Source organism: Aquarana catesbeiana, linkage group LG02 (assembly GCF_042186555.1).
Source record: "Aquarana catesbeiana isolate 2022-GZ linkage group LG02, ASM4218655v1, whole genome shotgun sequence".
NCBI classification, from domain to species: domain Eukaryota; kingdom Metazoa; phylum Chordata; class Amphibia; order Anura; family Ranidae; genus Aquarana; species Aquarana catesbeiana.
The window spans coordinates 60,037,401-60,063,340 of record NC_133325.1 but is presented as its reverse complement, the minus strand read 5'-3'; the positions used below and the strand labels follow the sequence as shown (position 1 = coordinate 60,063,340).

Below are 25,940 nucleotides of genomic sequence, written 5' to 3'. Positions count from 1 at the left end.
CGGATCAGGCAGGTGGGTTGATGAGCCCATCTCCAGTCCTCAACACGAAGAGGCATGATCCTGTCCTCCTTTGAGTACAATGAAATTGATGACCATCAGAACAGACAACGAATACAGGAAGTTTTTAGCATTACAACATTTTCAGCAAGATAAACATATCAAACAGATATGACAAAACGCTTTCAATGATATATTCAACAGACCATAGGGGAACAAATAAGAAAAGTTCATTAATAGGGTTTATAGATACTTTAGGTCTCATAGGCAGTTTGACCCCTACAACATAAAAACCTGGTACTTTTGAGTGCCTAGGAGGCACAGGTAGAGCATACAGCCACTTTACAGTCAAAATCTATGCCGGGCTGAAATATGCGGTAGCCTGATGCTGTTCCAAGTGGTACTTTCATACAGGGCCAGATGTCTTTTTTTGGGGGGCATACTTGGGGCCCTGTACACCCTGTATGCATACGTCCCTGTACAAAAGTACCAACCTAGATATACTGTTAAAAAAAAATTGAAAATCCATTGCCCAGTATAAAGTGAAACAAAAATGCAGATTTTGCTTCGTTACTGGCCTCTTCTCTGCTGGTCTTCACACATTCTGTGAGGCAAAAACACCATGGACATACCCCATTGGGGGTTTGTCATCACAGTGATCTTTGTACTTCTTTAGAGAGTTGGGTTTAAAACAGACTAATGAATTTGTTCAGTTTGGGATGCTTTGATTTTAAAGAAGGACAATTGGATTTTTGTTTATTTACTGATAGGTAGGTACACTCAAGATGATGGCTAGCTAAATGGAAGGGATAAGCAAAAGGAATGTGGGTGGGAAATAGGAAAACAAAGGAAACTATCCTGATATGTTCACTTTTATTTTATCCTCAAACATGGGGCTTTGTCGTTTCTGAACCGCTTCCACTGGCAGCTCCTAGTAAATTGTGTCTTTTGATCATCATTGTCACATGACGTCATGGTGACGTCAGCTGGTGACCACGCCCCATCGCTATATAAAAACTGGCAGACATCTGAGCTGACACAACAGGGGGAGCCAGTGTCAAAAGAGGACCGGGTCGGTGGCTGAGAAGACAGCAGCGGAGGAAGAAGACCGGAGAAAGAAAACATTGCGGGAAGCAGAAGTCAGCAACGAAGGGAGAAAACTGGAGGAAGAACAGATCGGTGGCGGAACTGGAGAAAGCGGACACGTTGGAGCTTCGACAGGGGACATTCTTCACTTTAAAAAAAAGGACTTGTCAAAAACCGTCTCTTTTTTTTTACACTACACTGCTTTTTTCGGGGGTGAATGGGTAAGGGCACAATGTACCCCATACTCAGTCACATGGGGGGGGAGCTGGGGCCTCCTTATTAAAGGGGGCTTCCAGACTCTGATAAGCCCCCTGCCCACAGATTCCCACAATCACCGCCCAGGGTTGTCAGGAAGAGGCCCTTGTCCCCATCAACAAGCACCCACCCCTCCCCCCCATGTTGAGGGCATGTGGTCTGGTATGATCTTAGGACAGGGGGCCCATGCCGTTTTTTGATTTTTTTTATTTTGGCGTGGGGTCCCCCCCAAAAGGTTCATACCAGACTCAAAGGGCCTGGTATGGTCGGATTAAAGTCGTATCCCGTTCATTGAAGTCGCATGGAAGTCGGACATGAAGTCATAGGGCAAAGTCGGATCTGAAGTCGTCCGACTTCCATGTCAGAGCAATGTGATCCCGGCCTTAAGACACTGCCATAGAAACACGTTAGATTCTACTTCGGGTATGATTTGTAGACATGTGCACACTGAAATATTTTGTTTCGGAATTTCGTTTTCATCCGAAAAATAAATTTATTTAGTTACTCCCGAAATTCGTTTTTATTTATTTTGTTTCATTAAAAAATGCATTCGTCCGAAAATCCGAAATAATTAAGGTTGAATCTGTCATTGAAGGCTTATGGTGTCTGTCGAATGTTCTAAGAAGATTTGACGGAGCAGTTAAACTGTATGACCCCGCAATCGTACATTTCCAGTCGAATGTTCCGCCTACGAACTATAGTAGAATTCTAATGTTGTATTATTATTATTATTATTATTATTATTACTAGTCAACCAACATTAGAATTCTTCTATAGCCTGTGGGCGCACTATTTGACCATAAATGTCTGCTCGCGGCGACGGCTTCGCCGAATCTTCATGTCGAATCTTTTCTCTCTGTCGAATAATCTTGGACAAATAGAGTTAGGTTAGGCACATTCGACCTTTTTTGCTATTGTCTGTATAATATCGAATCTTTTCTCTCTATGTAGAATAATCTTGGACTAATAGAGCTAAGGTTAGGCACATTCGACCACAGGTTCGATGGACACAGATCACTATTGTCAGCGTCATGTTAAATCTCCTATCTATATCGAACTGTTGTCGCAACGAAAACGAAAATAAAGCATTTGTTTATGTCGGATCTTTCGGTTTTCGGATTCTGCACGTTCGCTATCGTTTGTTAAAGCGATAACGAAATTGTCCAAAATTCGGACGAAAATGCATTCGGACGAAAACTAATGCACATGTCTAATGATTTGTAAATCACATGCCATACTTAAAGTCGTACCAGTGTGCCCGGGGGCTTATACAAGGTGAAGCCCGTGTGAAACAGGCCTTAAGCTTTCAGTACAATTTTGTGAACACAGCAAATCCTGGGGGTTTTGTCAGTAACCCGTGGTAGTGGCAAACCTGAACGTCATGCCTAGTAGAAGTTCCCTTTTTCAATTTGAATGCATCCAGCTCAGATATATAGACAGCTAGGTAGGTCTTATGATCTGTGTGTCTCCAGGACCTGAAGGGTTTACACAGAGGTAACATTTTAAAGAGTAATCCCTTTTGTAAATCAGACTAGGCGAATGTGCATTAGCTCCCGGTGTCTTCCTGTCCATACATTAACCATGGCAATATTCACAGAAAGCATAATTAGTTTACTGCATGTTGCCGTGGAGTTCCATGATGTTATCAAGGCAGCTCAGCAGGCCGCCGGTGCCCCTTCCCAGAATATCCTCCCTTACTGATTGCAGGCTGTGGGAAATGCATTATATCCCCATGTATAGGCTTATATACCGCTGTGTAGTGATTTGTCAACTGCTGCTAAACCCCAAATGTATGCCACATCAGGCATATCCAAGCGTTATATACTTTTTTTTATATGCTCTATAAGTACTGGTATACGTGTATTATATGAGTAAAAATCATGTATACCTAATCCAAGTAATCAACTGATGTGGCATAATTATTACAATTATAGATCTTTGTATTTAAAATTATGTTAAAATGGTTTCCATTTTTATAGTAAATGTTTGCAATCACTTCCTAAGCTCCTGATAATAAAAGGTAAATATAAAGTACTGCAGGGGACTGATATCCATGCTGTCACAGTGTCATTTATTGTAGCTGAGCCCATGAAGACTGGGCAGCTCAAACAGCTCACTGGTGATTATTTTATACCTTATACTGTACAGTCAGTGAATTAGTACACTTAATGTTGTGCTAGGAATGCATGGCTTCAAGGCTCCTGACAACAATAACAAGTTTGTGTGTGATACAACTTATAGTTTAACTTGCATAACAACACAGGTAAAGTGAATAACATTGATTATCTCATTACAATGGCATCTGAAAATGGGTGGGATATATTAGGCAACAAGTAAACATGTTGCCCCTGAAGTTGATGTGTTGAAAGCAGAAAAAAATGGGCAAGTGTAAGGATTTGAGTGACTTTGACAAGGACCAAATTGCAATGGCAGGACAACTGGGTCAGAGCAACTCCAAAACTGCAGCCGTTGTGGGATGTTCCCGGTCTGCAGTGGTCAGGGCCTACTCAAAGTGGTCCAAGGATGGAAACCAGTGACAGGGTTATGGGCGGCCAAGGCTGATTAAAGCATATGGAAGGCTGGCCAATGTAGTCAAATCCAATAGAAAAGCTACTGTAGCGCAAATTGCCTGAAAAAGGTAATGATTCTGATAGAAAGGTGTCAGAACACACAGTTTGTTGTGTATGGGGCTAACCCATATCCACAGCCAAAAGTGCCCACAATGAGCACTTGAGTATCAGAATTGGACCACAGAGCAGTGGAAGGAGGTCGCCTGATCTGATGAATCATGATGTCTTTTACATCATGTGGATGGCCAGGCACCTGTATCGCTTACCTGAGGAAGAGATGGCGCCAGGATGCACTATGTGAAGAAGGCAAGCCGCTGGAGGCAGCGATCTGCTACACACTGCTTGGTGCCAGACACCGCAGCATGCCTGCAGAGGTCTGACCCATTGAAGCATCCAGGGCCAATTCCTAAAACCCAAATTACCAGCTAAAGTTTAGAAATGGCAATTTTTACATAAATACAGTATCTCACAAAAGTGAGTACACCCCTCACATTTTTGTAAATATTTTATTATATCTCTTCATGTGACAACACTGAAGAAATGACACTTTGCTACAATGTAAAGTAGTGAGTGTACAGCTTGTATAACAGTGTCAATTTGCTGTCCCCTCAAAATAACTCAACACACAGCCATTAATGTCTAAACCGCCGGCAACAACAGTGAGTACACCCCTAACTGAAAATGTCCAAATTGGGCCCAATTAGCCACCCCCCCCGGTGTCATGTCACTCATTAGTGTTACAAGGTCTAAGGTGTGAATGGGGAGCAGGTATGTTAAATTTGGTGTTATCGCGCTCACTCTCTCATACTGATCACTGGAAGTTCAACATGGCACCTCATGGCAAAGAACTCTCTGAGGATCTGAAAAAAAGAATGGTTGCTCTACATAAAGATGGCCTAGGCTATAAGAAGATTGCCAAGACCCTGAAACTGAGCTGCAGCATGGTGGCCAAGACCATACAGCGGTTTAACAGGACAGGTTCCACTCAGAACAGGCCTCGCCATGGTCGACCAAAGAAGTCGAGTGCACATGCTCAGCATCATATCTAGAGGTTATCTTTGGGAAATAGATGTATGAGTGCTGCCAGCATTGCTGCAGAGGTTGAATGGGGTGGGGGGGTCAGCCTGTCAGTGCTCAGACCATGCGCTGCACACTGCATCAAATTGGTTTGCATGGCTGTCATTCTAAAAGGAAGCCTCTTCTAAAGATAATGCACAAGAAAGCCCACAAACAGTTTGCTGAAGACAAGCAGACTAAGGACATTGATTACTGGAACCATGTCCTATGTTCTGATGAGACCAGGGTAAAGGTATTTAGTTCAGATGGTGTCAATTGTGTGTGGTGGCAATCAGATGAGGGGTACAAAGACAAGTGTGTCTTGCCTACAGTCAAGCATGGTGGTGGGAGTGTCATGGTCTGGGGCTGCATGAGTACTGCTGGCACTGGGGAGCTACAGTTCATTGAGAGAACCATGAATGCCAACATGTAATGTGACATACTGAAGCAGAGCATGATCCCCTCCCTTCCGAAACTGGGCCATAGGGCAGTATTCCAACATAACGACCCCAAACACACCTCCAAAATTACCACTGCCTTGCTAAAGAAGCTGAGGGTAAAGGTCATGGACTGGCTAAGCATGCCTCCAGACCTAAACCCTATTGAGCATCTGTGGGGCATCCTCAAACGGAGGGTGGAGGAGCGCAAGGTCTCTAACATCCACCAGCTCTGTGATGTCGTCATGCCCATGAGGGTTAAGGCAGTGCTGGAAAATAATGGTGGCCACACAAAATATTGATACTTTGGGCCCAATTTGGATATTTTCCCTTAGGGGTGTACTCACTTTTGTTGCCAGAGGTTTAGACATTAATGGCTGTGTGTTGAGTTATTTTGAGGGGACAGCAAATTTACACTGTTAAACAAGCTGTACACTAATTACTTTACATTGTAGCAAAGTGTCATTTCTTCAGTGTTGTCACGTGAAAAGATATAATAAAATATTTACAAAAATGTGAGGGGTGTACTCACTTTTGTGAATACTGTATGTTTGCCCAGCTTGGACCAATGTAAGTATGTATGTGCCATACCTGTGGGATCCCCATGAAAGCTAGAAATTTCTGTAGTAAGCACTACACTGATCTTTGCTAGCTTCTGGGTCCCATGCCAAGTAGCTACCCTGCTGCATTGTGAGCACTGGAGGCTGTTCACTCCACATGATCAGTCAGATGGTTCCAGAGCCTCGAATGACTCTGCCCCATCAGCTGATAGCGGGCCAATAGCCTGAAATCAGCTGACTATCGGTCACAGGAGTACAAAATGAATTGTACTTCTGTGACCCACAAGCAGTGTTAATTTTATCAACGAAAATATTTTCGTCATAGTTTTCGTCAGCTGCATGTATTCAGTGACAAATCTAAATGAAAATAAAATTAGAATTAACCACTTCAGCCCCGGAAGGATTTACCCCCTTCCTGACCAGAGCACTTTTTACAATTTGGCACTGCGTCGCTTTAACTGCTAATTGCGCGGTCATGCAATGCTGTACCCAAACGAAATTTGCGTCTTTTTCTTCCCACAAATAGAGCTTTATTTTGATGTTATTTGATCACCTCTGCGGTTTTTATTTTTTGCGCTATAAACGGGAAAAGACCGAAAATTTTGAAAAAAATGATATTTTCTACTTTTTGTTATAAAAAAAATCCAATAAACTCAATTTTAGTCATACATTTAGGCCAAAATGTATTCGGCCACATGTCTTTGGTAAAAAAAATGTCAATAAGCGTATATTTATTGGTTTGTGCAAAAGTTATAGCGTCTACAAACTAGGGTACATTTTCTGGAATTTACACAGCTTTTAGTTTATGACTGCCTATGTCATTTCTTGAGGTGCTAAAATGGCAGGGCAGTACAACCCCCCCCAAATGACCCCATTTTGGAAAGTAGACACCCCAAGGAAATTGGTAAGAGGCATGTTGAGCCCATTAAATATTAATTTTTTTGTCCCAAGTGATTGAATAATGAAAAAAAAAAAAAAAAATTACAAAAAGTTGTCACTAAATGATATATTGCTCACACAGGCCTTGGACATATGTGGAATTGCACCCCAAAATACATTCAGCTGCTTCTCCTGAGTACGGGGATACCACATGTGTGGGACTTTTTGGGAGCCTAGCCGCGTACGGTGCCCCGAAAACCAATCACCGCCTTCAGGATTTCTAAGGGCGTAAATTTTTGATTTCACTCCTCACTACTTATCACAGTTTTGAAGGCCATAAAATGCCCAGATGGCACAAAACCCCCACAAATGACCCCATTTTGGAAAGTAGACACCCCAAGCTATTTTATGAGAGGCATGTTAAGTCCATGGAATATTTTATATTTTGACACAAGTTGCGGGAAAGTGACAAATTTTTATTTTTTTTTGCACAAGGTTGTCACTAAATGATATATTGCTCACACAGGCCATGGGCATATATGGAATTGCACCCCAAAATACATTCTACTGCTTCTCCTGAGTATGGGGATACCCCATGTGTGGGATTTTTTGGGAGCCTAGCCACGTACAGGGCCCCGAAATCCAATCACCGCCTTCAGGATTTCTAAGGGTGTAAATTTTTTATTTCACTCTTCACTGCCTATCACAGTTTCGGAGGCCATGGAATGCCCAAATGACCCCATTTTGGAAAGTAGACACCCCAAGCTATTTGCTGAGAGGCATGGTGAGTATTTTGCAGCTCTCATTTGTTTTTGAAAATGAAGAAAGACAAGAAAAAAACATTTTTTTTTCTTTTTTCAATTTTCAAAACTTTGTGACAAAAAGTGAGGTCTGCAAAATACTCACTATACATCTCAGGGGGGATATTTTTAAACTGTTCCTTTCATTTTTTTTAAAAATCATTTTTATTGTTATCTCAGGGAATGTAAATATCCCCTATGATAGCAATAGGTAGTGACAGGTACTCTTTTTTGAAAAAATTGGGGTCTATTAGACCCTAGATCTCTCCTCTGCCCTCAAAGCATCTGACCACACCAAGATCGGTGTGATAAAATGCTTTCCCAATTTCCCAATGGCGCTGTTTACATCCGGCGAAATCTAAGTCATGAAATGCTCGTAGCTTCCGGTTTCTTAGGCCATAGAGATGTTTGGAGCCACTCTGGTCTGAAGACAAAAAAACGGTTAACAATAAAACACAGTAAACGGTAAAGTATAAAGAATTGCATATCTGAAAAGCAAACATGATAAAACATAATAACAATAAAACATTGCAGAATAGAATACAGTAAAAAAGAGCAGAACAATAGAGAGAGAATAGAGAGAGAGAGAACAATGAAACGACAACTATTTTTTTTTTTTTTTAATATATATTTTTGTGTGTTTTTTTTTTTTTTACACTTTTTTTTGTAACTGTAACTTTTATAACGGTAACCGGTTCCAGGTTCGGGTCTCTCAAAATGCAATGGCATCTTGGGAGACCCTGTGAAAGTGTGCCTAGTCTGTGCAATGCTCTACGCTACGCTAATACTCAACTAGTGAATGGTAGCGTTCAAAACATTCACCAATGCAAAGACTGAGATTGTCAGGACAGGAGGGACAATAATAGCGGGTGTCACGCCTATATCCGCGCTTGCTGCAGACACGACATCTTTTTGGGGGGGATTCGTTGGGTAGGGGTACTCGGGAGGACATAAAAATGCCTCTCATGCAGCCGACTGCATTTGGTTGGGGATGTGAATGGGGGAAGTACGGGTGCTGCAGAAGTGGTGGGTTCCCAATTAGGATTGGCGAATGCAGCACAGGGGCGGATCCAGGGGGGGGCAACGGGGCTATTGCCACCCCCGAGAAATTTGTTGCTGGCCTGGCAGATGAGAGAGCGGGCGGCTCCGCGAGCCGCTCCGCAGGTCTCTCCGCGGGCGAACCGGGCGGCGTGGTTTGCGAGCACCGAGCAGTCGACGTGAGTTGTGGGCGGGCGGGCCGGGCTGCCGCGTCAGTGTGTGGGCGGCTAGGCTTGAGCGCACAGCTGGCCAATCAGCTAGCCGAAGGACGGGGAGCAGAGAGATGAGATCATCTCTCACCTCCCTGCAGTAACTAAGTTCCGCCCTCACTGTGCAGGCAGCGTGAGCAGCAGAGAGATTACATTATCTCTCTGCTGCTTGAGTCTGGGACAAAGCAAGAAACAGACAAAACACCACCTTAGCAGGCAGGTGACTATCCGCAAATTGTGGCAGGTGACATGGCAAGTGACAGGTGACGTGGCAAGTGGACAATCCGCAATGTGTGGCAAGTGACGTGGCAAGTGAAAATCCGCAAGGTGTGGCAGGTGACGTGGCAAGTGACAATCCGCAAGGTGTGGCAGGTGACGTGGCAAGTGACAGGTGACGTGGCAAGTGGACAATCCGCAATGTGTGGCAAGTGACGTGGCAAGTGACAATCCGAAAGGTGTGGCAGGTGATGTGGTAAGTGACAATTCACAATGTGTGGCAGGTGACGTGGCAAGTGACAATCTGCAAGGTGTGGCAGGTGACGTGGCAAGTGACAATCCGCAAGGTGTGGCAGGTGACGTGGCAAGTGACAATCTGCAAGGTGTGGCAGATGACGTGGCAAGTGACAATCCGCAAGGTGTGGCAGATGACGTGGCAAGTGACAATCCGCAAGGTGTGCCTGATGACGTGGCAAGTGACAATCCGCAAGGTGTGGCAGGTGACGTGGCAAGTGACAATCCGCAAGGTGTGGCAGGTGACGTGGCAAGTGACAATCCACAAGGTGTGGCAGATGACGTGGCAAGTGACAATCCGCAAGGTGTGGCAGGTGACGGTGGAAAGTGACACACTCGGGGCTCCCACTGATTCTGCATTATGGTGAGTTGAACCATTTCATTTTATATTACAATGTAATAATAGAAATAATGCGCTTCAATCATCCTGACACCATAACAACAATGGTGCAGTGATGAATGAAGCAACATCAGCCATTTCCCTGATAAATTGCCTACAAAAAAACGTATTTCTGACAGTGCCCCTCCCGAGACTAGACTCTGGATCCGCCCCTGATGCAGCAGGAAGGGCACTATGGGCACGACGGGCCTGTTTGTCTTCTTCTTGGTGGCAGCGGGACACTACTTGTGCTTGCCACCTCACCAGCTTGAACTGCACTTATGGGACTCGCCACGTCACCAAGTGTTACTGCAGTGCTGGTTTGACTATGACTGGGGTGTACTAGGCCGCTGGTGCTTGCCAGTTCACCAAAACGCTACCAAAAAAACTGTTAGCAATCGCAGGGATCAGGCCTGACTCTGCGAATGCTGCAGTTATGCGTTTAGTGTTTTGTAAGTGACAGTGATCGATCGATACTGCACTTGGGCTGGGCCGGGCGGAAGTGCAAAACGCAGGTGCTAGCAGGTATCTGGGCTGATCCCGTTAACACTGCGTTTTTGGGAACCCTAAACTGCTGGGGACGCTAGTATAGATCTGATCGGATCAGATATTGATCCGTTCAGATACTATACCACTAAGGGAGGCGTATGCTGCGTGTGCGTGGGTGTTAGCAGTACTGGCGCTAACCTGACGCTGCCTGGGGCGACGCATATCACTGCTGGGCGATCAGGGGGCTAAACCTTTATTAGGTAATAAACGGCGGGTGCCCTGACACTATAAAAAATAAACAAACTAACCAGCGTCACCCGTAACACTTATACGGTGATCACTGGTGAAAGGGTTAACTAGGGGGCAATCAAGGGGTTAAAACCTTTATTAGGTAGTATATGGGGGTCCCTGATTCTATAAAACGCTGACAGTGAACCTTTATATTTACCTCCCTAACTAGCGTCACCAGTGACACTAATACAGCGATCAGAAAAACGATCTGACACTGACACTGGCGACGAGGGGTGATCAAGGGGTTAAAACTTTATTAGGGGGGTTAGGGGGGTGTCCTAGACCTAAAGGGGGCTAACACTAACTGCCCTACCACACTAACTGTCACAAACTGACACCAATGCAGTAATCAGAAAAAAAAAAACTGCTTGGTGTCAGTGTGACGGGGGGGGGGGGGGGGGATTGGGGGTGATCGGGTGGTAAAGGGGGGTGTATTGTATGCCTGGCATGTTCTACTGTATGTGTAGTGTTTGTGCACTCACATTGAAGTCTTCTCTCCTCGGCGCCGGAACGGAAAATACCGAGCCGAGGAGAGATGACATTATTTCCTCTGCTTCTGTTTAGCATACAGCAGCAGAGGAATGATCTGATTGGCCGGGAGCGATCACGAGGGGGGGGGGGGCCATGAATGGATGGCCTCCCCCTCACCTCCGATCGCCGGGGGACAAACGCCGACCGCCTCGGCCACCGGGGAGGGGTCCGATCGGACCCCCCGCCCGTGGGAGGCAGTTCACGTACAGGTACGTGATTCTGCCTGCCCGTGCCATTCTGCCAACGTATATCGTCGTGAGGCGGTCGGCAAGTGGTTAAGTCAATTGACGAAAATCAATTCCAATTTTCATTTAGTCTACTAAAATCTCCAGTACATTATAGTCGACTAAAATCGAATGGGTTTAGTTAAATTGTAATGCATTATTTCAGCATTTCCGTAGAATTTCCAAGCTCATTATATACTCCTGGAGTAAAAATCTAATAACATTATTATTTATGGTTTGAACAGATCCTAAAAGAGTTGAGCTCTGTCATTTTAAAGCCATTGTTTCTAATTTTTAGGGACACGTTAATGAATGGCATAGAACCACTGGATTGACGTAGGGCCAATGTGGTGCCTATATTTAAAAAGGGATCAAAGTCTTTACCGAGTAACTATAGACCTGTTAGTTTAGGTGTTAGTTTAACTTAACTTAAGACCACGTAGACGAGTTCTTGCTGGAAAAAGTATTTTAAGCAACAGAAAGCATGGATTCATGAAAGGCAGAAGTTGTCAAACAAATCTGATTCCTTTTTATGAGGAGGTAAGTAAAACCTTGGACAGAACGGTTGCTGTGGATGTGGTATACTTGGATTTTGCAAAAACGTTCGACACAGTTCCCCACACATGGCTCATGTGTAAGGTAAAGTCTACAGGCTTGGAAAAATCAGTTTGTAAATGGATAGAAAACTGGCTAAAAGACTGAATTCAGAGAGTAGTGGTTAATGATTCTTACTCTGAATGGTCTAAGGTTATTAGTAGTGTACCCCAAGGTTCAGTGTTGGGCCCCCTACTTTTTAATATATTTAAAATGATATAGGGTCTGGGATTAAAAGTACCATTTCAGTCTTTGCAGATGACACCAAGCTATGCAGTGGAATAACGTCCTTACAGGATGTCTCCAATTTACAAGCTGACCTCAAAGTACTGTATAATTGGGCAACTATGTGGCAAATTAAGTTTAATGTTGATAAACGTAAAGTTATGCACTTGGGGGCTAAGAATATGCATGCATCATACATACTAGGGAGAGTACAACTGGGGAAGTCAATGGTGGAGAAGGATCTGGGGGTTCTGGTAGATCATAATCTTAATAATAGCATGCAATGCCAAGCTGCAGTTTCCAAAACAAGCAACATCCTTTCTTGTATTAAGAGAGGTATGGACTCCAGAGACAGATATATCATTTTGCCCCTGTACAAATCATTAGTAAGACTGAAAAATATTCATCTGGAATATGCAGTTCAGTTTTGGGCACCAGTTCACAAAAAGGATTTTGGGGACTGGAGAAAGTGCAGAGAAGAGCAACCAAACTAATAAGAGGCATGGAGGAGCTCAGCTATGAGGAAAGATTAGAGGAACTGAATTTATTCTCTCTTGAGAAAATGAGATTAAGGGAGGATATGATCAACATGTACAAATACATAAGGGGTCCGTATAGTGAACTTGATGTTGAGTTATTCATTCTAAGGTCACCAAGAGGACAAGGGAGCACTCTTTACATCTGGAGGAAAAGAGATTGAGGTTCCATTTACACCTGAGAGTATCGATTAACTGGCATTTTTCAGGCATTTTTTAAGCTTTTCTGCAGCTTTTTACAGCCTTCTGTAAGTGTATTGCAAGCATTTACAGCTTCAGGTGTTTTTGTTTAGCCAATAGCAAGCACTAGGGGGAGGAGAGGGAGAGGAAATTAGGAGTGGAGAGCTGCTATTTGAGTGTTTTTTACGAGCGCTTTTCTGCTCAAGTCTATGGGGCCAAAAATGCTTGTAATCTGCCAAAAAGAAGCTCAGGAGTTTTGCTTCAAGCACCAGAAAGCTCAGATGTGAACAGGGGCCGTTGAAATAAATGGCATTTTGCTTGTTGAGAGTTTTGAAACTTCGCAGCTTAAACTGCGACTCTTAACCAATACAGCTTGCCGATAGAGTCAGGGGGCTGGGACTTTAACAGACAGGCAGAGCTCCAAGGAAAGCAGAAGTTCAGGTGGGTACTGCAGATTGTATTCTTGTATTACAACTGTGAAAGTCTATACTGTACCATGATTGTCCATATCGCCTCTTCAATTGCCAATTTTTCTACTGCAGATTCTAGTTTACTATAATGTACTGGAGATTTTAGTTTACTATAATGTACTGGAGATTTTAGTCAACTAAAATACGACTAAAGCTAAAACAATTCAAATTACTAAAATACGACCAAAACTAAATTGGCATTTTAGTCAAAAGACTATGACTGAAACTAAATGGAAATTTGACATCAAAATTAACAATGTCCATAAGAGAAGTATGGCCAGGAAAGCTTTAACCATACTTATCTTTTTAGGAAACACTGAGCTGCATTTGTTTGTGTTTTTTATATGTGGCTGGGGTTCAGCTTTATACTAAAGACCCTAGCTCTAGCCAAAGTCCAAACCCTAGGCCAAATCACAGAGTAAATCATAGACATGTGCACACTGAAATATTTCGTTTCGGAATTTCGTTTTCGTCCGAAAAATAAATGTATTTAGTTACTCCCGAAATTCGTTTTTATTTATTTCGTTTTTCGTTAAAAATTGCATTCGTCCGAAAATCCAAATTAAGGTCGAATCTGTCATTGAAGGCTTATGGTGTCTGTCAAATGTTCAAAGAATATTCGACAGAGCAGCTAAACTGTACGACGCTGTATAGTTTACCTGCTCCGTCGAACCTTCTTAGAACTTTCAACAGACACCATAAGCCAAAGTATGTATGTACTTAGTTCTAGCTATTTTACTGCTCCTCCTCTTTGGTTACAATCAGCCAATAACATTCATCATCATCATTATTTTTATTTATCTTTTCTCCCCTACATCGAATCTTTTCTCCCCTACGTCAAATCTTTTCTCCCCTACGTCGAATCTTTTCTCTCTACGTCGAATCTTTTCTTTCGATGTAGAATAATCTTGGACTAATAGAGTTAAGGTTAGGCACATTCGACCACAGGTTTGATGGACACAGATTGTTATTGTCATCATCATGTCGAATCTCCTATCTATATCAAACTGTTGTAGCAACGAAAATAAAGCATTTGTTTATGTCAGATCTTTCGTTTTTCGGATTCTGCACTTTCGTTATCGTTTGTTAAAATGATAACGAAAATACCTGAAATTCGGACGAAAATGCATTCGGACGAAAACGAATGCACATGTCTAGTAAATCATAGCCATTACTATAACAATTGCCCCAACCTTAACCTGCAAGAAAACAACTTATGTGAAGGTGGTAGTTGGCCAATCACCTCCTTCGCAAAATTGGTTGCTGATGATGACAAAGGCTGTACCAGGTAACAAACATACGTGCATTGGATACAGATTAAAAGCTCTCAGGTTTTTCTGAAGAGAGGTAGTGATCGACACATACAACCATATCAGACTCATCATTTATTTTGTTCATTTCCAGGAAATCGGTGGGAGTGTTTTGCTGCGGGCCAAAGGGACTCTCCAAGGATCTTCACAAAATGTGCAATCGTCCTAACCGTTATGGAACGCGGTTTGAATACAACAAAGAGTCCTTCAGTTAAGATTAAATACACGGCAGGGGAGACCAAGTGCAATTAACATGAACCAAAGAACCTTAATCAATAGAGGGACGCAAATCACTACGATTGACTCTTATCCACGTTGCAGCTATTTAATTAATGAAGGGATTACTGCTTACAAAACAACGTTAATTGTGGCTTGTTCTATGCACTGTATTTTTGTAACAAAATACTTGACATCCATTGAGAAAAAGACCCCATTTTACTGAAATATCTAATGAAAATGCGGTCAAACGAAAGGGCATTTTGTAGATTTCAATGGCACTTTTTATGTATGCTTTCTATTGATAGGAAAACGAGAAGGGAGATTTACTAATTACCTTTGTATGCAAACCTATTTAAATATTTACTTTTATTCTATGCAATTGCTTCAGTATTTTTGCAGTGGTGCTTATAATGTGACTAAATGGTCATTTGCAGTTTTGACCAGCAGATTTTTGTTTGACATTGACCAGCTCTGGAGGGCAGCATGATTCACATCCTCATTTTTGTATTCTACACAGATGGAATATAGAGGAAATAATTGTATGAAAAGTCATTTTGTCAGGGGAGACAACTAAGACTTGTAAGTGCTAAGGACACTAAATAAATGAATATCTATTGGTGGATTACAACTTGATTTAATACGTTTATAGATTTGCTACGAGATCTAAATGATTTTTTAATGATTGACTAAAATGATCATGCACATATCATGCAGATACTTTAGGTGCCACTCTTATCTTGGATACAGTTGAACAGACTGGTTATGCTAGCGGTTGTGCCAATCTGAATGCACAATTTAGCTAGCTTGTGATTTTTAAAGCCTAACTCCATGTTTACTGTGCCTTTCAATAGTTCTGTTTGGCCCAAGCTGGCCCAAACAATCTATTTCCTTCACTAGCAGGCGTGCTTGCTGATTATGCTATATAAACTATTGTTGAAGAAACACCATCAGAATAATCAAGCCATTCTCAACCAGGGTTCCTTCAGAGGTTGCTAGAGGTTTCTTGAGCTGCAGCTAATTGACCTCCCATCAGATGATGTCTGCATAGTTATGGGTCCAATACCACTTGGCAGAACCAGTAGCATGACAGCAATGGACTTTTTAGAGGTCTGTAAGCGTGGCATTCTGACTACCACTCTATTGGGGCATTCTTCCTACAGAACACCAGAGCGTGTCCCATTTTTCCCATGGATCACCACTGTAAGGAGGTCATTCTTCTCACTGACCACCAATAGTAAGGGGCATTCTCCCACCAACCACCAGTATAAGGGGCATTCTTCCCACTGAGCATAACTTTAACCACTTTAATATCAGACACTTTGACCCCCTTCCTGCCCAGGCCAATTTTCAGATTTCAACACTGTCACATTTTGATAGATAATTACTCAGCATGGCATGCAACACTATACCCAAATTAGCTTTGTATCATTTTTTTGAGACAGATAGAGCTTTCTTTTTGTGGTTTTGAATCACCTCTGGGGTTTTTATTTTTCGCTAGATAAACAAAAAAACAAAAAAAAAATATTTTTTTCTAGTTTCTGTTATAAAATTTAGCAAATAAGTATTTTTTTTTTAATGATGTGCACTGATGAGGTTGCACTGATAAGGCTGCACTGATGGCCACTGACGAGGAGGCACTGATAAGGCTGCACTGATGGGCACTGATAAGCTGCACTGGGGGGGGGGGGCGCGGATGCTGCACTGATAATAAAGGCACTGATGATCAGGGCACTGTGTCTCAGTGTAAAATACTGTACTCTCTGTGCCCCTTACAGATTCGGTTCTCCTTCCCTCACAGGCGGTCTTTGTGTGCCGATAACCAGCAAAGAAATTTAGTCTGTTTACACTGTGACAGCTGTGATTGGACACAGCTGATCACATGGTAAAGGGCCGATGTTATTGTCCCTTTACCCCGATCTGTGATCTGCTGTGTCCAAGGCACACAATGGTCACAGAGCTCTCCCGATGCAGGCACATGAAAGGATGTCCAGGTCATTGTTATGGTTGATATACACTTTCAATGTTCTTAACAAGCAAAGGAGTCCGGCTCACCTCTACACTGTCACTGGTGTTTGGTCACCAAAATGCCTTTTCTCCACTTGACACTTCAGAAGTAGTGATCGGCCAAACACCCCCCAGTTCGGTTCGCACCAGAACTCCCGAACAGAGAAAAAGTTCAGACCCGAGCCAGGAAATTTATTAAAATCTATGGGACTCGTACTTGAAAAATCAAAAGTCCCCATTTTAAAGGCTTATATGCAAGTTATTAAAAAGGGTATGGGGGCGCACTCCCTGTGGGACATGTATCAATGCAAAAACATTTTTTTTAAATATTGTTTTTAAACAATATAATATAGTGCCTGGGGGGTCCCCTAAGTCTGCCTGTAAAGTGGCGAATCTGTACTGTGTATGGAACCTGCTGCAGCAAAACTGACATTTCTGAAGAAAAATTGACTTTCGCTGCTGCAAGCCATTGCCGACAATACAAAAAAAAATGAAAAAGGGCGTAATGCCAAAAAATCCATACCAGACCCTTATCCGCACACGCAGCCTGGCAGGCCAGGAAAGGGGGGGTGAGTGAGCACTGCCCCCCTCCTGAACCATACCAGACCACATGCCCTCAATATGGGGGGGGTACTTTGGGGTGGGGGGGGCTCTCCCATGTTGATGGGGACAAGGGTCTCTTCCCAACAACCCTGGGCAGTGGTTGTGGGGGTCAGGGGGCAGGGGGCTTATCGGAATCTGGAAGCCTCCTTTAACAACGGGACCCCCAGATCCTGCCCTCCCATGTGAATGAGTAGGGATACATTGTACCCCTACTCATTCACCAAAAAATAATTTGTGTCAAAAATAAATAAAGACAGGGGGCAGTTTTTCACAATTCCTTTATTAAAAAAATTAAAAACCAGTGTCTGCCGATGTAGATCCATCGTTAATCATGATGCCCGCTGCACCGCCAGACCCGGAAAAAAAAACCCCAAAAAATGCTCCGCCCGCGACCAAGGCTAATTGTCGAATGCCTGCTCCTCCGTCTGACAGTTCTTAAATAGGAAAGGGGTGGGGCCACCTGGTGGCATCACCTGGTGGCGCCACCCTCTTGTGACATCACCCACCGGTGCATGCTGGGTCGGTGATGTCACATGGGGGCAGTGAATCTAAGTGACATCACCAGGTGGACCTGCCCTTACCTATTAAAGAACTGTCACACGGGAGAGCAGGCATTCAGCAATTAGCCTTTGTCATGGGCAGAGCATTTTTCTTCCTTTTTTTGGGCCCAGCGTTGAGGTGGGCATCATGATTGATGCTGGATCTACATTGGGGGACATTGTTTGTTCAAAAACTGCCTCCTGTACATTGTACCCCATACTTATTCACATGGGGGGTAGGATCTTGGGATGTTGAGGGCATGTGGCCTGGTATGGTTCAGGAGGGGGGTGCTCGCTCCTCCCCCCCCTCTTTCCTGGCCTGCTAGGCTGCATGCTCGGATAAGGGTCTGGTGTGGATTTTAGGGGGAACACACACCATTTATTTTTTACATTTTGGCATGGGGTTCCCCTTAAAATCCATACCAAATCCAAAGGGCCTGGTATAGATTGGGGGGGACCCACTTTTTTTTTCTATTTCCAGCAAATTCGGCAATGCCGCCGCTGATGACTTGATACCCAACATGTCATACTTCAAAATTGCGCCTGCTTGTGGAATGGTGACAAACTTTTACCCTTAAAAATCTCCATAGGCAACATTTAAAAAATTCTACAGGTTGCATGTTTTGAGTTACAGAGGAGGTCTAGGGCAAGAATTATTGCTGTCGCTTTACCGATCGCGGCGATACCTCACATGTGTGGTTTGAACACCGTTTTCATATGCAGGCGCTACTCACGTATGCGTTCGCTTCTGCACGCAAACTCGTTGGGACGAGGCGCGTTTAAAAATGTTATTTTTTTTCTTATTTATTTTACCTTTTATTTTTTATTTTTACACTGTTTTAAAAAAAAATTGTCACTTTTATTCCTGTTACAAGGAATGTAAACATTCCTTGTAATAGAAAAAAGCATGACAGGACCTCCTAAATATGAGATTTGGGGTCAAAAAGACCTCAGATCTCATATTTACACTTAAATGCAATAAAAAAAAAAAAAAAATTGTCATTTAAAATTTTTTTTTTTTTAAATGGCCTTTAAGAGCTGTGGGCGGAAGTGACGTTTTGACGTCGCTTCCGCCCTGCAGTGTCATGGAAAGAGGTGGGGGCCATCATCCCCTCACTCGTCTCCATGCACAGCCCTGAGAAGGACCGGATTGCCTCTGCCGCTGTCGACGGAGGGCACCGGATCGCGGCAGAGGGGGCCCTCTGCCGCCGCCGATAAAAGTGATCTTGCGGCAAATCCGCTGCAGAGACCACTTCTTATCTTGTAGCGGACCGCTCGCTGAAGAAGAGGATACCGGGGTTATGGAACCTAGCTGCTGCCATAACAACGATATCCCTCTTCAAACAGCCGTAGTAAAACTGCGAGGGGCGGTCTGTAAATGGTTATCTATCCGGAAATTGACTGGAGTAATGGCACTGCTGGGACAGTTAAAGGGCAAAAATGTATAAACCTATCACAAGACAAGTTTATGGTCAGTGTTAATTTTGGCAGCAAATTTTTATTCAGTTTTAGTCTTAGTCTTTGGACTAAAATGGCATTTTAGTTTTAGTCCCATTTTAGTCTTCTGCAATTGTTTTGGTTTTAGTCCTATTTAGCCGACTAAATCTCCAGTACATTTTAGTCCACTAAAATGTCCTACGTTTTAGTCGACTAAAATCTCCAGTATATTTTAATCGACTAAAACTCATCTAAAATCTAATGGGTTTAATTCAATTGTAATGCATTAGTTAACAATTCTCTACAATTTGCAAACTCATTATATACTGCTGGAGTGAAAAATTGAATATGTTATTTATTATTACATAGAGGTATGAACATGCACTACAGACCAGTGTTAATTTTGACATCAAATTTCAATTTAGTTTTAGTCATATGCCCTGTATACATGGTCGGATTTTCCGACGGAAAATGTGTGATAGGACCTTGTTGTCGGAAATTTCGACCGTGTGTGGACTCCATCACACATTTTCCAACGGAATTTCCGACACACAAAGTTTGAGAGCAGGCTATAAAATTTTCCGACAACAAAATCCGTTGTCAGAAATTCCAATCGTGTGTACACAAATCCAACGCACAAAGTGCCACGCATGCTCAGAATAAATGAAGAGACAAAAGCTATTGGCTACTGCACCGTTTATAGTCCCAACGTACGTGTTTTACGTCACCGCATTCAGAACAATCGGATTTTCCGACAACTTTGAGTGACCGTGTGTATGCAAGACAAGTTTGAGCCAACTTCCGTCAGAAAAAAATCCTAGGATTTTGTTGTCGGAATGTCAGGTCAATGTACGACAGTGTGTACAGGGCATTAATCTTTTGACTAAAATGCCATTTTAGTTTTAGTCCCATTTTAGTCTTTTGACTAAAATGCCATTTTAGTTTTAACCGTATTTTAGTCATTTCAGTTGTTTTAGTTTTAGTTGTATTTTAGTCGATTAAAATAATATTAATTTAGTCGACTAAAATGTTTTAGTCGTTTTAGTCGACAAAATTAACACTGTTTATGGTGCAGTTTATTGAGGCCCTGACTAGGAATGACGCTCTGCTGGACCTGGTAATCTCAAACCATGCAGAGCTTATTGCCAATATTCATATAAAAGAACATCTGGGTAGCAGTGACCATAACATGATTTAATTTAACGTTAGCTGTAAGGAACAAACACATACGGGAAATATAAAAACACTTAACTTTAAAAGAGCAAATTTTCCAAGGATGAGGGCTGCTCTCTAAGACTCAGACTGGGAGGGAATATTGGCATTGATTAACACAGAACAGAATTTAGAATTCTTTAAAAAGACTGTATGTGAACTCACTGCAAAGTATATTCCCATGGGCAATATGTTTGGCTAAAAATAAAACCTATGTGGCTCACGGCCAAAGTTATAAAAAGCTATAAATAATAAGAAAAGAGCTTTTAAAAAATAAAAAAAATGAAGGTACACTATCATCGTTTAAATGTTACAAATAATATAACAGAATATGTAAAAAGGAAATCAAGGACGCAAAAATTCAAAACAAATGACAGATTGCAAAAGATAGCAGGACAAACCCCCTAAAAATTCTTCAAATATATTAATAGTATAAATGTCAGGTCTGAGCATGTAGGTCTTTTACAAAATAATCTGGAGTGGGTGACTGGGGACAAAGAGAAGGCAATTTTTTTTAAATACATTCTTCAGTTCTGTGTATACAAAGGAGCATGGGGGGGCTCATGCCCATAATGGGATGATATTGACACAGTCCCAAATGATCCACAATGGCTCAAAAGTGATATCGTCCAGAAATATTTACACAGAATAAATGTGGATAAAGCACTAGGACCAGATGGCATCCACCCATGGATCCTAAAAGAATTGAGCTCTGTCTTTTCAAAGCCATTGTATCTAATTTTTAGGAACTCGTAATGACTGGGATGGTACCACTGGATTGACGTAGGGCCAATGTGGTGCCTATATTTAAAAAGGGTTCAAAGTCTTTACCAAGTAACTATAGACCTGTTAGTTTAACTTCTATAGTTTGGATGATACTGGAGAGTTTAATAAAAGATCATATAGATGAATTCTTGCTGGAAGAAAAAATATTTTAAGCAACAGACAGCATGGATTCATGAAAGACGGAAGTTGTCAAACAAACCTGATTTCTTTTTATGAGGAGGTAAGTAAAATCTTGGACAGAGGAGTGGCTGTGGACGTGGTATACTTGGATTTTGCAAAAGCATTTGACACGGTTCCCCACACACGGCTCTTGTGTAAGGTAAAGTCTATAAGCTTGGAATGATCAGCTTGTAAATGGATAGATAACTGGCTAAAAGTCCGAATTCAGAGTAGTGGTTAATGTTTCTTACTCTGAATGGTCTAAGGTTATCAGTGGTGTACCCCAAGGTTCAGTGTTGGGACCCTTACTTTGTAATATATTTAAAATGATATAGGGTCTGGGATTAAAAGTACCATTTCAGTGTTTGCAGATGACTCCAAGCTATGCAGTGGAATAACGTCCTTACAGGATGTCTCCAACTTACAAGCCGACCTCAATGTACTGTTTCATTGGGCAACTATATGACAAATGAGGTTTAATGTTGATAAATGTAAAGTTATGCACTTCGAGGCTAAGAATATGCATGCACCATACATACTAGGGGGAGTGCAACTGGGGGAATCCATGGTGGAGAAGGATCTGGGGGTTTTGGTAGATCATAAGCTTAATAATGCGGTTTCCAAAGAGAGCCTTGCTTGTATTAAGAGAGGTATGGACTCCAGAGAGAGAGATATGATTTTGCCCCTGTACAAATCATTAGTAAGACCTCATCTGGAATATGCAGTTCAGTTTTGGGCACCGGTTCTCGAAAAGGATATCGGGGAACTGGAGAAAGTGCAGAGAAGGGCAACCAAACTGATAAGAGGCATGGAGATGGAGGTGCTCAGCTATGAGGAAAGATTAGAGGAACTGAATTTATTCTCTCTTGAGAAGAGAAGATTAAGGGGGGATATGATCAAATGTATACATACATAAGGGGCCCATATTATGAACTTGGTGTTGAGTTATTCACTTTAAGGTTATCACAGAGGAAAAGGGGGCACTCTTCACGTCTAGAGGAAAGGAGATTTCATCCCCAAATACGGAAAGGTTTCTTCACAGTAAGAGCTGTGAAAATATGGAATAGACTCCCTCCAGAGGTGTTCTGGCCAGCTCAGTAGATTGCTTTAAAAAGGGCCTGGATTCTTTCCTAGGTATACATATTATAACTGGGTACTAACATGTATACAGTATCTCACAAAAGTGAGTACACCCCTCACATTTTTGTAAATATTTTATTATATCTTTTCATGTGACAACACTGAAGATATGACACTTTGCTACAATGTAAAGTAGTGAGTGTACAGCTTGTATAACAGTGTACATTTTCTGTCCCCTCAAAATAACTCAACACACAGCCATTGAGTCTAAACCACTGGCAACAAAAGTGAGTACACCCCTAAGTGAAAATCTCCAAATTGGCCCCAAAGTGTCAATATTTTGTGTGGCCACAATTATTTTCCAGCACTGCCTAAACCCTCTTGGGTATGGAGTTCACCAGAGCTTCACAGGTTGCCACTGGAGTCCTCTTCCACTCCTCCATGACGACATCACGGAGTTGGTGGATGTTAGAGACCTTGTGCTCCTCCACCTTCCATTTAAGGATGCCCCACAGATGCTCAATAGGGTTTAGATCTGGAGACATGCTTGGCCAGTCCATCACCTTTATCCTCAGCTTCTTTAGCAAGGCAGTGGTCATCTTGGAGGTATGTTTGGGGTTATTATCATGTTGGAATTCTGCCCTGCGGCCCAGTCTTCGAAGGGAGGGGATCATGCTCTGCTTCAGTATGTCACAGTACATGTTGCCATTCATGGTTCCCTCAATGAACTGTAACTCCCCAGTGCCGGCAGCACTCATGCAGCCCCAGATCATGACACTCCCACCACCATGCTTAACTGTAGGCAAGACACACTTGTCTTTGTACTCCTCACCTGATTGCCACCACACACGCTTGGCACCATCTGACCCAAATAAGTTTATATTGCTCTCATCAGACCACAGCACATGGTTCCAGTAATCCATGTCCTTTCCAGTAATCCATGTCCTTTTTGCGGGCTTTCTTGTGCATCATCTTTAGAAGAGGCTTCCTTCTGGTATGACAGCCATGCAGACCAATTTGCTGCAGTGTGCGGTGTATTGTCTGAGCCCTGACAGGCTGACCCCCCCCACCCCTTCCACCTCTGCAGCAATGCTGGCAGCACTCATATGTCTATTTCCCAAAGACAACCTCTGGATATGACGCTGAGCATGTTCAGTGTTGTCACATGAAAAAATATAATAAAATATTTACACAAATGCGCTTCTGGAAGAATGGTCAAACATTCCCATAGACACGCTCCTAAACCTTGTCGAAAGCCTTCCCAGAAGAGTTGAAGCTGTTATAGCTGCAAAGGGTGCACCAAACTCAATATGGAACCCTACAGACTAAGACTGGGATGCCATTAAAGTTCATGTGCATGTAAAGGCAGGCGTCCCGATATTTTGACAATACAGTGTTATGTGAATAGGCCCCCCCGACCAGTCTCATGAGGGTGAGCTCAATGCCCTGACTCCTTTCTAGCCTATGTCCTATGTCTTTACCCAAACTAACTCTATTGGCACCATCTAAAATAAGCCTTTTGGATAAGTTGTAAGCGGGAATTGGGCAAGGTGACTCATTTTATGGCAATGTTTATGACCTGTTGGTTCATTAAACTTAAACCAAAATGCTATCAAACATTTGTGGGCGGAAATTCCAACAGCAAATGTTTGATGGACTTTCCGACAAAAAGCTCACAGCGAACATTTCCCATCAGAAAGTCCGACCGTCTGTACGCGGCATTAGACTCCACTGCCCCTTTAGGTTGAACATTTGCTGATCAGGTAACATTATTGTTGTTTAAGAAGTGAGCTTGTGTTGAAATCAAAACCAGAAATAGGGAACTTTCGTGTTTGTCATGATTGATGAGATGGTCTGTCTGGAGTTTTTAGGTGACATAATGTGACATTAATGAGTTTGCTTAGATACAAAGATGTAATTATATGACATTATGATTGGTTGAATGCATGTTATAGGAAATATGTCATTTGAACATGTACCACTTATTGGTGGAAAACGGTTGGTAACGCCCATCTTTCATTCATCCATAACACCCTGTCTGAGCCATAATAAAGTGGAACAGTGTATCGTAGATCAACCTGTGTTGTGTCAATCATTTATATATGCTGTCCCCTATGCATAGAGTTATTTGAGTATGAGAGCAATGAAATCGGCCGATGATGAGGTAATTATAATTTGATAATTAAGATAATAGTCAGGACTAGAGGTTAAAGGTGAAGGCGCACCTTTCAGGTACTATGTATTAATTCATTTACAAAGGTTACAGCAGAAGAAACTAATTATCGATCAATTCATTCTCTCAAGAACTTTGCTTCTCCTCCCAGAGCTTAGACATCACCGCCCCACCTGGTATCAATAACTGTTGCAGCAAGACAGAATGCAATCTATAGGCAGTTCATAATCAGTTAGTTAGTCCATAAAGGATGGTGAGGTATAATAGGTGGCTGCTGTCCTTCAGAGAGAGCCAACTCTGTATGCAGACAATGAAAGGAGAGAAAAACCAGGAAGCGCCACCTAAGTGCAGTATTAAGATCAATATTTAATGGCAAGGTAAAATCACTCACAAGAGAGAAGTAAAAAATAGGCTCATCTGTTCCCAGTAATACAGGGAGCTCCCAATGTCTGGAATCGGCTCAATGCGTGGCTGTGTGTGTGTAGAATCCCCAACACGTCCTGTGGCCACCAAGGAAGGCATCTGGAACCAGCGTGGAATGCATGGAAATGACGCCACGGACAGCGGGGATACATCCGGAGGAACATCCGTGTTTTCTACAGCCACGCATTGAGCCGATTCCAGACACTGGGAGCTCCCTGGATTACTGGGAACAGAAGAGTCTATTTTTTACTTCTCTCTTGTGAGTGATTTTAAGTACCTTGCCATTAACCACTTGCTTACAGGGCACTTAAACCCCCCTCCTGTCCAGACCAATTTTCATCTTTCAGCACTGACGCACTTTGAATGACAATTGCGCAGACATACAACACTGTACCCAAATGAAATTTTTATCATTTTTTTTCCCACAAATAGAGCTTTCTTTTGGTGGTATTTGATCACCTCTGCGGTTTTTATTTTTTGTTAAGAAAATGTAAAAAGACCGAATTTAATTTTTTTTTTTTTTTTTTTTAATATTTTGTTATAAAAATGTTAAAACAGGTCATTTTTCTCCTTCGTTGATGTACGTTGATGAGGCGGCACTGATGGGCACAGATAGGTGGCAGTGATGGGCACTGATAGGTGGCAGTGATGGGCACTGATGGGTGGCAATAATGGGCAC

General features: G+C 42.5%; 1 protein-coding gene across 1 annotated transcript in view; it reads left to right on the top strand.

Annotated features, from left to right (window-relative positions):
* The window catches only part of NOX4 (NADPH oxidase 4), a 348,347-nt gene extending 332,849 nt beyond the window's left edge, over positions 1–15,498 (top strand). The window contains exon 18 of the mRNA XM_073612966.1: positions 14,721–15,498. Within this exon, the coding sequence (XP_073469067.1) occupies positions 14,721–14,841 (121 nt within the window). The 3' untranslated portion in view covers positions 14,842–15,498. The remainder of the gene's footprint in view (positions 1–14,720) is intronic.
* Positions 15,499–25,940: the final 10,442 nt, after the last annotated feature.